Source organism: Takifugu flavidus, chromosome 16, assembly GCF_003711565.1.
Source record: "Takifugu flavidus isolate HTHZ2018 chromosome 16, ASM371156v2, whole genome shotgun sequence".
Lineage (NCBI taxonomy): Eukaryota > Metazoa > Chordata > Actinopteri > Tetraodontiformes > Tetraodontidae > Takifugu > Takifugu flavidus.
Genome location: NC_079535.1, coordinates 14,023,499 through 14,035,998, shown reverse-complemented (window position 1 = coordinate 14,035,998; position 12,500 = coordinate 14,023,499). Strand labels below are relative to the sequence as shown.

Below are 12,500 nucleotides of genomic sequence, written 5' to 3'. Positions count from 1 at the left end.
CTTAAATGAATCTACTCCTCCTACCCATCTTAATTATCATATTCCACGTGTTACTGGTCGAGGAGGGGGAGTGGCAGCAATCTATCACTCCAAGTTATTAATTAATCCCAGACCAAAACATAGCTTCAGTTCATTTGAAAGCCTGACTCTTGGCATCACTCATCTGAACTGGAGGACAGAAAAGCCACTTCTGTTTGTAGTTGTATATCGGCCCCCTGCTGGGCCACATTCAGAGTTCCTGTCTGAGTTCTCTGATTTCTTATCTGACTTGGTCCTTAGAACGGAAAAAGTCATTATCATTGGAGACTTTAATATCCATATGGACGTTATAAATGACAGCTTTAGAAATGGCTTCATTTCATTACTTGAGTCAGTTGGTTTCCTCCAGCAGATAAACCAACCAACTCACAGCTTTAACCACACCCTAGATCTAGTCCTGACTTATGGTGTTGAGGTAGAACATGTGTCAGTGTTCCCTCAGAACCCAGTCCTGTCAGACCATTCTTTGATCACTTTTACATTTATGATTAAGGATTCTTCTATGCTCAGAACAAAGTCTTACTATAGCAGATGTCTTTCAGATAATGCTGTAGCTAAGTTTAAGGAAGTGATCCCTGTGCTGATCCCAGGACCACCGTGTGTTTCCCCAGGGATCAATCATTATAATCTTAGCCCTGCTGAGGTTGACTCTATTGCTGAAGGTGCAGCAACCTCACTGAGAATCACGCTTGATTCTGTTGCCCCCCTGAAAAAGAAAATAGTAAATCAGAGGAGGTGTGCCCCCTGGTATAATTCACATATCAGGACCCTCAAGCAGAAAGTGCGAAGACTGGAAAGGAAGTGGCATTCTTGTAAGATAGACAGCTACCATGTAGCCTGGAAAGACTGTCTATTAGTTTACAAAAAGGCCCTTCGCAAGGCTAGAACAGCTTATTTTTCTTCTTTGATTGAGGAAAATAAAAACAACCCCAGGTTTCTCTTCAGCACTGTGGCCAAATTAACCAAGAGTCACAGTGTTTTAGATCCACGTATCCCTTCTTCCCTTAGTGGTGAAGACTTCATGAGCTTCTTCACTGATAAAGTTCTAGCTATCAGAGAGAAAGCTAACCAGGCCATCCCAACAACTGGACCATCACCAGATGTGCCGACTGTGGGAACATGCAGGGTCTCCAACGAGCCCTTAAGCTCCTTCAGCCCTATATATTTTTCTGAGGCGTCATCGCTAATTCAGAAATCCAAGACCACTACGTGTCTTTTAGATCCCATCCCAACACACCTGTTGAAGGATGTTCTACCACTGATAGGCAGTTCTATCCTGGACCAGATCAATGGTTCTTTAGTGTCAGGTTATGTACCCCGGTCCTACAAGGTGGCAGTGATTAAGCCGTTGCTTAAAAAACCATCACTGGATCCTGATGTCTTGGGAAATTATAGGCCAATATCCAACCTTCCTTTTATCTCTAAAGTTCTAGAGAAGGTGGTGGTGACTCAGTTACTGGAGCACCTGCAGAGGAACAGCCTGTTTGAGATGTTTCAGTCAGGCTTTAGAGCTCACCACAGCACAGAAACAGCACTTCTTAAAGTCACTAATGATCTTCTCATAGCTTCCGATCATGGACTGGTCTCTATGCTGGTTCTGCTGGACCTCAGTGCTGCTTTTGATACAGTTGATCACAGCATCCTGTTACAGAGACTGGAACATGTGATTGGGATTAAAGGGACAGCACTAGACTGGTTTAGATCATATTTATCTGATAGATACCAGTTTGCCCATGTCCACGGCGTTCCCTCCTCATACAGTAGGGTTAGCCATGGAGTTCCTCAAGGTTCCGTACTCGGACCAATCCTCTTCACATTGTACATGCTTCCCTTAGGGAACATTATTCGGCAGCATGGGATAAATTTTCATTGTTATGCTGATGACACTCAGCTTTATTTATCCATGAAACCAGAGGAGACAGAGAAGTTAGTGAAGCTCCAGACCTGTCTTAAAGACATAAAGTCCTGGATGTCTTCAAATTTCCTCCTCCTTAACCCAGGAAAAACTGAGGTCATGGTGTTTGGTCCTGAACCTCTCAGGGATAGATTAGATCACATGATCACTCTAGATGGTATCTCATTAACATCTAGTCTCTCTGTGAGGAATCTAGGAGTAACTTTTGATCAAAATCTCTCCTTCAACTCACACATTAAATTAGTCTCTAGAAGTGCCTTTTTTCACTTGAGGAACATCTCAAAGATCAGGAAGCTACTGACGCAGCCTGATGCTGAAAAGTTAGTCCATGCATTTGTTACTTCCAGGCTGGACTACTGTAACTCCTTATTATCAGGGTGTCCAAACAACTCTTTAAGAAGCCTCCAGTTGATCCAAAATGCTGCAGCCAGAGTTCTGACAGGTATTGACAAAAGAGATCACATAACTCCTGTAATGGCGTCGCTTCATTGGCTGCCCGTTAAATTTAGAATACTTTTAAAACCCTTCTTTTGACCTACAAGGTCCTCAGAGGCCTAGCTCCATCCTACCTGGAGGAGCTAGTGATACCCTATCAGCCCAATAGACCGCTCCGCTCTCAGAATGCTGGTCTACTTGTGGTTCCCAGAGTTTCTAGGAGTAGAATGGGGGCCGAGCATTTAGCTACCAGGCCCCCTGCTATGGAACCAGCTCCCTGTCCAGGTACGGGAGCTGACTCCATCGCTACTTTTAAGATCAGACTCAAACCTACCTCTTTGAAAAAGCTTATTGTTACTAATTCAGTAGTTCCAGTTACTATCATAGACAGACAATTATCATACTTAGGGGGTCGTCTAATGTTAGGTCACATCTTAGCTATGCTGTTATAGGCCAAGGCTGCCGGGGTCCGGAAACATGATCACCTGACAGGCCTCTGTCACTCCACTGGGTCATGGTTTCCTCTCCTTTCCTCTCCTTCCTCTCCTCATCAAGCAGACTAGTTATGCTGATTCTTGTGTAGTTTTTTCTGCTTCTCCCCCCCCCCCCCCCCCCCCCCTCTATCTATTTACAGGTATCACCGCCATCGGAGCTGCATAATGACCTCGGCCCCGTTGAAGTGATTGTGCATATTTTTTGTGTGTGTTTCTGTGCTCTGTGCCTCTCCTCTCCCTCTCCTCCCTCTCCTCTCCTCTCCTCTCCTCTCCTCCTCCCCTCTCCTCTCCTCCTCCTCTCCTCTCCTCTCCTCTCCTCTCCTCTTCCTCTCCTTCCTCTCCCTCTCCTCTTCTTTCCTCTCCTCTTTCCCTCCTCCTCCTCTCCTCTCCTCTCCCTCCCCTTCACTCTACCTCTCCTCTCCTCTACCCCTCTCCTCTCTCTCCTACCTATCCTATCCTCTACCTGTCCTCCCTCCTCTCCTCTCTCTTTACCCAGCCGCCATCAGCAGGAGGGTCCCCCTACATGAGCCTGGTCCTGCTCAAGGTTTCTTCCTGTTAAAGGGGAGTTTTTCCTTGCCACTGTTGCTTGTCTGGGGTCAGGCCCTGGGATTCTGGAGAGCGCCTTGAAACAATTTTGATTGTATAAGACGCTATATAAATAAAGATTGATTTGATTGATTTGATTTTAATATTGAACCTTGGTGTGTTGTATTCACTTTACTTAAAATTTTGAACACTTGGGACATTCTAGTCACCTGATATCAACAGTGAGAAACAACCCATATAAACAATACAGGGTTTTCGCCGATTACTAGCGTTAGCATGGCCTCACCGTCTGTTTTCAAACCCGTGTCTCGTCTGTTCAGAGTGTGAAATGTTTAGTTACTCTCCTCTGCCTCCCTTAGTGAAGGAATAGGTGCAGAAAGTGTAGTTTATTTATGGCTATGGAGGCGAGACTTGGCGAGCTTGAGACGCGGTTCCGCAGCTTGGAGTTAGCTGGAGTTGCGTCAAGTAGCCAGGGTAAGCTAGCTGCTGCGGAGCCGCTAGCGTAGCTACAGCTAGCGGTCCCCCGGCAGCAGCCGAGCAGCCGGCTAGCCAGGGCGGCTGGGCGACGGTTCGTAGGAAGCGTAGCCCCAAACAAAGGCCCGGTGCACACCACCAACTACTTCCCGTGGCTAACCGCTTTTCCCCACTCGGCGGCACACACCCGCTGAGAAACCGACCCTGGTAATTGGCGACTCTGTTTTGCGCCACGTGAAGCCGACTCCAGCGACCACAGTTAGGTGCATTCCGGGGGCCGGAGCGGGCAACATAGAAGCAAATTTATGGCTGCTGGCGAGACGTAATCGTAAATTTGGTAAGTTATTATTCACGTCGGAGCCAACGACACCCGGCTTCGTCAGTCGGAGGTCACTAAAATTAACTTGGAGTCGGTGTGTAACTACGCAAAAACGATGTGGGACTCCGTAGCATTCTCTGGTCCCCTCCCCAATCTGGCCAGCGGGGAGATGTTTAGCCGCATGTCGTCGCTTCGTCGCTGTCACGGTGGTGCCCCGAAAACCAGGTGGCCTTTATAGACAGTTGGAGCACCTTCTGGGGAAAACCTGGTCTGATTAGGAGAGACGGTGTCCATCCCACACGAGATGGTGCTTCTCTCATTTCTAGTAACTTGGCTAATTTTATTAGGCCCAAAGTGACCTGACAATCCAGGGTCCAGACCAGATGCAGAGTTGTAGTCTTACACACCTCTCTGCTGCTTCCATAGAACCCTCATCCACCAACAATAACATATTTAACACTATAGAGGTAGTCTCTGTTCCACGGTTAAAAGTTCACCAAGCACAGAGCAGGGGAGCGGTCAATCACCATAATCTTATTAAAATTAATAGCAATCTATCACTCCAAGTTATTAATTAATCCCAGACCAAAACATGGCTTCAGTTCATTTGAAAGCCTGACTCTTGGCATCACCCACCTGAACTGGAGGACAGAAAAGCCACTTCTGTTTGTAGTTGTATATCGGCCCCCTGCTGGGCCACATTCAGAGTTCCTGTCTGAGTTCTCTGATTTCTTACCTGACTTGGTCCTTAGAACAAACTCATTATCATTGGAGACTTTAACATCCATGTAGACGTTGTAAATGACAGCTTTAGAAATGGCTTCATTTCATTACTTGAGTCAGCTGGTTTCCTCCAGCAGATAAACCAACCAACTCATAGCTTCAACCACACCCTAGATCTAGTCCTGACTTAAAGTCACTAATGATCTTCTCGTAGCTTCCGATCATGGACTGGTCTCTATGCTGGTTCTGCTGGATCTCAGTGCTGCTTTTGATCCAGTTGATCACAGCATCATGTTACATAGACTGGAACATGTGATTGGGATTAAAGGGACAGCACTAGACTGGTTTAGATCATACTTATCTGATAGATACCAGTTTGCTCATGTCCATGGCGTTCCCTCCTCATACAGTCGGGTTAGCCATGGAGTTCCTCAAGGTTCTGGACTTGGACCAATCCTCTTCACCTTGTCCATGCTTCACTTAGGGAACATTATTCGGCAGCATGGGATAAATGTTCATTGTTATGCTGATGACACTCAGCTTTATTTATCCATGAAACCAGAGGAGACAGAGAAGTTAGTGAAGCTCCAGACCTGTCTTAAAGACATAAAGTCCTGGATGTCTTCAAATTTCCTCCTCCTTAACCCAGGAAAAACTGAGGTCATGGTGTTTGGTCCTGAACCTCTCAGGGATAGATTAGATCACATGATCACTCTAGATGGGATCTCATTAACATCTAGTCTCTCTGTGAGGAATCTAGGAGTAACTTTTGATCAAACTCTCTCCTTCAACTCCCACATTAAATTAGTCTCTAGAAGTGCCTTTTTTCACCTGAGGAACATCTCAAAGATCAGGAAGCTGCTGATGCAGCGTGATGCTGAAAAGTTAGTCCAGCATTTGTTCCTTCCAGGCTGGACTATTGTAATTCTTTATTATCAGGGTGTCCAAACAACTCTTTAAGAAGCCTCCAGTTGATCCAAAATGCTGCAGCCAGAGTTCTGACAGGTATTGACCACAGAGGTCACATTACTCCTGTACTGGCGTCTCTTCATTGGCTGCCCGTTAAATTTAGAAGAGTTTTTAAAACCGTTCTTCTGACCTACAAGGTCCTCAGAGGCCTAGCTCCATCCTACCTGGAGGAGCTAGTGATACCTTACCAGCCCAATAGACCGCTCCGCTCTCAGAATGCTGGTCTACTTGTGGTTCCCAGAGTTTCTAGGAGTAGAATGGGGGGCCGAGCATTTAGCTACCAGGCCCCCCTGCTATGGAGCCAGCTCCCTGTCCAGGCCCCCCTGCTATGGAACCAGCTCCCTGTCCAGGCCCCCCTGCTATGGAACCAGCTCCCTGTCCAGGTACGGGAGGCTGACTCCATCGCTACTTTTAAGATCAGACTCAAAACCTACCTATTTGAAAAAGCTTATTGTTACTAATTCAGTAGTTCCAGTTACTATCATAGACAGACAGATTATCATACCTAGGGGGTCGTCTAATCGTTAGGTCACATCTTAGTTATGCTGTTATAGGCCGAGGCTGCCGGGGTCCGGAAACATGATCACCTGACAGGCCTCTGTCACTCCACTGGGTCATGGTTTCCTCTCCTCTCCTCTCCTCTCTCTCCTCTCCTCTCTCCTCTCCTCTCCTCTCCTCTCCTCTCCTCTCCTCTCCTCTCCTCTACCCCTCTCCTCTCCTCTCCTCTCCTACCTATCCTATCCTCTACCTGTCCTCCCCCTTCTCCTCTCTCTTTACCCCCCCCCCATCAGCAGGAGGGTCCCCCTACATGAGCCTGGTCCTGCTCAAGGTTTCTTCCTGTTAAAGGGGAGTTTTTCCTTGCCACTGTTGCTTGTCTGGGGTCAGGCCCTGGGATTCTGGAGAGCGCCTTGAAACAATTTTGATTGTATAAGACGCTATATTTGATTTGATTTATTTGATTTGATTTGACAATAATTATCATCAAACTGGAGTTCTAGTCTGCAGTACTAAGCAGAGCACCACCTTCACCACCTTGAGGTAGATGAAGCAGCCGTTTGCTCCAAAATCGAATACTTGTGGTAACTGGTGGTAACACGCTTTTCTATGGCGACCGTCGCCCATTGTGCGTCGGATAGCAGATTGACAACAAAAGCTATCTTTTGTCTATCTGAGGCATACACCACCGAATGTAGGTCGAACACATACGAACTTTGCACCAGGAAGCTGAGGCACAAGCCTACCTCTCCAGATTAACACTTGGAAATGAGAACAAGGGGCTCACGAGGTGTGGCACAAGCCCACGACACCGGCAGCAGAGAAGCCGAGCTCGAGGAGGACAGCGAAGCGGTGCCCGGGAGCCGAGGCCGTGCTGGCCGGACAGAGAAGGCCGCCACATTGGCAGAAAGATCCTGGAGCAAGTTCAAAAGCTGTTTTTTGTGTTGGCTAAAGGCTAAAAGCGTCAGTCTGGTCAGATGGTTCCGTTACAATCTGCAGTGCAATTTGCGCCAACGTGCTAAAAAGAATGCAGACAATAGAGGAAAGATAAAGGTTTATTTCTAATATTTAAAAGTACAGTGAACGTTAGCCTGATCGTGTGGGAAACAGACAAGGAACGGTGCAGCACCAAACCAGGATCATAACACACTTCACCTTTTGGTGATGGTGAGTTTATTATGGAAAAGGATTTTAAAAATGGGTACATTAAAAAAGAGGATAAACACCGTACCCAAGTACCCAGTACCCAAAAATATCTCAAAATATATGCAGGTCTAATTCAGAGATTGTTAACAGGCATTTCATCATGCAGGAGTGGGCGGGGCCTGTTTGATATTCATGTTACTGAGGTCATGTTCATCATTTTTAAAGGCCCACAGTCAGATGGAATGAGCTTTAAAAAGCAATAATGAACAGTCAGCCCTCCTGGACGTCATGTTCAAGTCCAGGCTTTAAACAACTGCAATGATTTAACGATATTTCTCTTGTGTTTACACCTTATTTTTGATGCTCCATTTGAAGAACATGAGAAAGAGAGAAAAGAAGCTCAGCTGACCCAGAAAACTGCCCGATAATTATGGTGTCAGAGTCCTCTGAAAGAAGAATGTTGCTCCAGCCGTCAGCCGTACATGTACAAATACACCCACTGCAATTTAAACACATGACAGATTATTACTAAATTCCAAGCACCAGAGGATTCCTGCAGCTTAATTGGGTTTGTTAGAGCTTCACTTTAGGGTGTGGTGGATCTACCTCAGCTTTCTGCAGAGTCAGCAACAGCCCATCAGACAGCTGGCTGAAGATTTCTGTTGGAAAAGAGACACAAAGGTGTTCATTCCCTGAAACTGGACAAACTGGAGAAATGAGTCTAAAAGACACACGATGTGTCCCCTGTAATTCTGAAACCCATGAAATGAACCCTTCTTTTGTCCTATTTCAACCGGGCACGTGTGAACGGACTCACGGTTCATGCTCTCCCAGCGAAGCATCAGGCTGATGAAGTTTTCCAGCGTTATGACTCCAGAATCTGGAGATCCAGATGTGGAACCATAACGCAGAGCCATCAAATTCAGCAGGTCATCGTTCAGCCTGTTTCCTGCATTCAGGGAACCAAAGCACAGCTGAATAATTAGAGTTTGACGAGGCCGCTGAAAGAAAACTTGACATTCAAATCACAATGGGAGTTCTTAAATGATTGAGCTGATAAAACTCTGAAGGTGAGTGACAGGACCCGACCCCACCCTGGGAGTTCCCTCTCTATAAAGACTATTATCTGTAATGCTAAGCAGGTTATTTGTTGGTGTCTTTTGTAGGCAGAGCTCTTCCATTTCAGGTTTACACACACATGTCAAAGCTACATTCCATGAGGGCCCCACCTTAAAACTGTTGGGAGTCCCGAGTTTTCCCTCTCTGTCCCTTGTTTGTCTGTTTTCAGGCTGGGCGGAGCGCTTTCCTGCCTCTCCTCCGTGGGGCGAGCAAGGACACCTGAAGGCGATCTCCTGTCATTACCCACGCCTGCCTAACCCCCCGTGGTACAGCCTGGCTCCGAAAACGCTGTTTGCACGTTACCTGTCTGGAACGAATCGTTGGTGTTTCCTGCAGATCGTCTCGGACGCCTGCTGGCGCCGCCCAGCGCCGCCCAGCCTGCTCCAGTCTGACTGGGTTTGTCACTCACCTGCACCCTGTGGCTCTGTTCAGAACTTGGACCTCAGTAAACCTGTTTTCAACCTCACCCTATCATGTGTGTCTGCATTTGGGGTCTCGATTCGTGTCCGCAGATCGTAACAAAAACCCAGAGCTCACCAATGTCAAGGATCCTCTAGGCCTACACATGACACTCGTGATGACTCCACTGTCTAGATGTGGTTCCTGGTGCTTGTGTCTGGTCCGCTACTGAAGGTGCGGGATGAGGGATCATGCAAAGAGTCCGATGATTTACCTGTAGCCTCGACTGCATTCCTCAGCTTGTTGAGTGGCAGCGTTCCTGTGTTGGAATCATCAGTACGGACGAAAATGTCCTGGTTGACACAAGGAGAACCCCTGAGAATCACGACCAGCCCAGTTTGTTCTTTTCTTGATTTTACCTTGAGTGCAAGGATCTTCCTCCAGAGGCGTAAGAATTCCCGTCGGTTCAGTTTTCCTGTGACTGATGTCTAATGGGACATTAAGGACTTGGTTTGGAGCATGCTGCTTCATGTTCATTTAAAGGTCAGCACACCTGGAGCTGTTCTCATACAGCTGTTATTACTGCAGGAAGGCAGAACAAGGCTTCACCTGTCAGATCTTTCTGTGACTCAGTAACGTTCACGAAGCTCAGGTGGGACATGCCAAATTCAGCTTAAGCTCCTAAAACTACAACCATCATTGTAGCATTGAAAAAGGACCTGAAGCCTTCGGGGAAGAACAAGTCCAAGTTCATTTCTGTAAAGTAATAGAAGGAGTGAAGAGCCACAGAGGAGGCTGAAGAAGATAGGATACGTCCATGAGTGCCACCATGCTGCGACAGGCATCGGTGCTGAAGCCTCCGGATTTCAAGTCCCCTAATTACAAAGATAATAACAAAGATGGTAATAATAATCATGATAACGAGCAGTTTGAAGATAGTACAAGTGAGCTCAGTTATTTAGTCCAGACCGTTCAGGATCCTCTCATTCAGAAGCTTCTGAAGCTGCTCAGCATCCACTTCATCATACTGGAAGAACCCCAAAAGAAAGAAGATCCACCGTGACCAGAGTCCAACAACACCACCCTGAAACCCCCTGAGCCTCTGTCCTGGTTAACTGAGAACTGGTATAATCCCACACACACACACCCAAACACACACACACACACACACACACACACACACACACACACTTTACCTCGTCAGAGAACTCATTGAAGTCACTCTCCTTACTGGAGTCGTCGGTTCCGTTGTCATCAGGAGTGTTGGTCTGTAAAACATTGGCTGCTGTTTGATCACCAAAGTTAGAGTGAGAACTCGGTCCATCACCACGGCAACACACCTCGTCTGCAGCGTGCTCGTTATCATGGTCGTGTCTTTCAGAGTTCTCACTGAGAGCAAAAACCAAATCTGTGGTTAAACTCCAACAAGTCTGGCTCTAGCAGGAGCTTTAACTCGTGAGTGACTCACTGGACGTGTGTCTCGGCTTTGGACAAGATGGTCAGGAGGTACGAGGCCGTCTCGTTGGGGTTGAAGGTGGAAGGTACGATCAGGTATTCCCCAGGCTTCAGTGCCATCAGCTCCATCACCTCACGGGCGTTCACGTACGTCTTACTTTGTCCGACTGGAGTATTTCCCTGGAAAAAGGAGGCTGGAAACTTGCCAGTGTGTGACTTGTACTGCAACACAAAGAATCAATCAGTGGAACTTAACTTGATCAACGGGAAGATCCCAGGAGAGCAGCAGAGCTGAGTGTATGATGGGAAAATATGACTCACTTCATCCGTCACCTTGAAGACCAAATCAAAACATTGTTAAGATGTTTCAGTAGCTCCTCCCAAAAATCTATAAATGGTCAAACTGACCTCAAATACAGAGAAGCCGATATGGAGGTTTTGGACCAGACGCCTGTTTCTCTTGTCCGGTTTTTGCATCAGAGACACCAGCATAGTCTTGTCATTATCACTTGAAGAACATTCACTCAGCAGTTTGTCCACTTTAACCCGATACTGCGGATTAGTCCAGAAGCTCTCTGGGGGGACAAACATACCAGAGATCAGAACGAATCCTTTTACATCTTTCGGTAGATGTGACGAGCCCAGGAGGGGCGAGAGGTGTCGAACTACCGATGTTATTGATGCATCCTCCAGCAGTGATTCCTGCCACCCATCTGCCCTCATAGCAGGAGCTTCTCCAGTGACAGGAAGAGCTTCCATCCAGGAAGTCGGGACATAGGCAGCAGATGTCGAGGTCTGCAAAGAACCTGCAGAAATCCTCCAGCGCCATCCTGTCCACACAAAAGACATTTGTGTTGCTTCCACCCACCATGGAGCTTCTGAAATGAACAGTTTGGGAGATGTTGTGTCTTGTTGTGCATGATGAACATACCAGAACTCCCCATCGTTCTGCATGTGGTGGCACATCTCGCGATCTTCAGAGCTCACAGTGTTCCACAAACGTGACCTTTGAGGATCATTTGATCAAAACAAAAAGAAAAAAGGAATAAGGTTAAAGCCACCTTCAAGTGTTGTGAGCCAGTGGAACATCTGCACCATCTTGCTTGTCTGGAAGAAAGATCCAGTTCTGTCATTTTTTCGCCCTATTAGCAAGTATATCTGCTACTTTTCTGACAACAATACGTGAAGCGATCAATTTAATACAATTTCTATAGACTCGGTTCCTGTTCTAGACGGGAAACCTCAACAGGTACCTCTTAAGGTGTGGCAGCTGCTTTCTTTGTGGGGAAAGGTCAGGAGACACCTTCACTTTAATACAAGTTTAGAATCCTGCTAATCTCCCAAACTGGGTGTGACAGTGTTTGCAACATAAATGCAGGGATTAAAGTTGAATAAGCAGCGTCATTTCTCATTTAGTAGTTCTGAAGGCCCACTGAGAGAATTCTGTCAGAGACTCGGGGCCAGTTTTTGCTTGTCTGCTTATCAAAGAAATATGAGTTATGCAACCGGACCTTTAAAGATCAAAATGTGTTCTTGCAAAGCTTTTTGATATCATTCCCGCCTGCACATCACATTCCACAGCTTGGATTTGCTCAGACCAGCAGCTGCAGAGGAAGTTCTCATGCCACACACTCCCTCAGCGGCCGCGCCCCAATTGAAAGTCTGATATAACACAGGAGGGTTCCTCCATCTACACAGGTATTTCTACGCCTGAACTGGTGTCCCGAGCGGCATGTCCCCATGACCTTTGACCTATGCATTATGACCAGAATAATATCCTGGTCTGATTCTTACTCGTCGCTCCAGTCTCCATTCCACTCTCCCTGGCCCCAGGGGTTCCATAAACGCACCAGGTTCACCTGCCTCCCCTGGCTCATGAGCTGACCACCAAGAGAAGGAAATCATTCAATTAAGCCTCCTCCAATTCCCCTTATTAAGCGACACAGCCCGACAGATGCAGGTATTTACCTGT

The 12,500-nt window shown here is 46.9% G+C and overlaps 2 protein-coding genes across 7 annotated transcripts in view; one reads left to right on the top strand and one right to left on the bottom strand.

The window, feature by feature from the left end:
• Positions 1-9,140, top strand: part of tpo (thyroid peroxidase) — a 39,213-nt gene extending 30,073 nt beyond the window's left edge. For all 3 annotated transcript variants that reach the window (XM_057058982.1, XM_057058984.1, XM_057058983.1), the window contains 2 exons: positions 8,844-8,940; positions 9,011-9,140. In XM_057058982.1, the coding sequence (XP_056914962.1) occupies positions 8,844-8,940; position 9,011 (98 nt within the window). In that variant the 3' untranslated portion in view covers positions 9,012-9,140. The remainder of the gene's footprint in view (positions 1-8,843; positions 8,941-9,010) is intronic.
• Positions 7,449-12,500, bottom strand: part of LOC130540093 (calpain-1 catalytic subunit-like) — a 9,590-nt gene continuing 4,538 nt past the window's right edge. The window contains exons 7-20 of one of the 4 annotated variants that reach the window (XM_057058987.1): positions 12,497-12,500; positions 12,323-12,408; positions 11,460-11,534; positions 11,198-11,358; positions 10,937-11,103; positions 10,850-10,861; positions 10,542-10,750; positions 10,270-10,462; positions 10,043-10,100; positions 9,887-9,948; positions 9,348-9,561; positions 8,373-8,504; positions 8,162-8,214; positions 7,449-8,054 (exon numbers count right to left, since the gene is read on the bottom strand). The exon at positions 12,497-12,500 is cut by the window's right edge and continues 71 nt beyond it. In XM_057058987.1, the coding sequence (XP_056914967.1) occupies positions 8,028-8,054; positions 8,162-8,214; positions 8,373-8,504; positions 9,348-9,561; positions 9,887-9,948; positions 10,043-10,100; positions 10,270-10,462; positions 10,542-10,750; positions 10,850-10,861; positions 10,937-11,103; positions 11,198-11,358; positions 11,460-11,534; positions 12,323-12,408; positions 12,497-12,500 (1,453 nt within the window). In that variant the 3' untranslated portion in view covers positions 7,449-8,027. Of the gene's footprint in view, positions 8,215-8,372; positions 8,505-9,347; positions 9,562-9,886; positions 9,949-10,042; positions 10,101-10,269; positions 10,463-10,541; positions 10,751-10,849; positions 10,862-10,936; positions 11,104-11,197; positions 11,359-11,459; positions 11,535-12,322; positions 12,409-12,496 lie in introns of all 4 variants that reach the window. The other 3 variants (XM_057058988.1, XM_057058989.1, XM_057058986.1) reach the window with 3 other exon arrangements.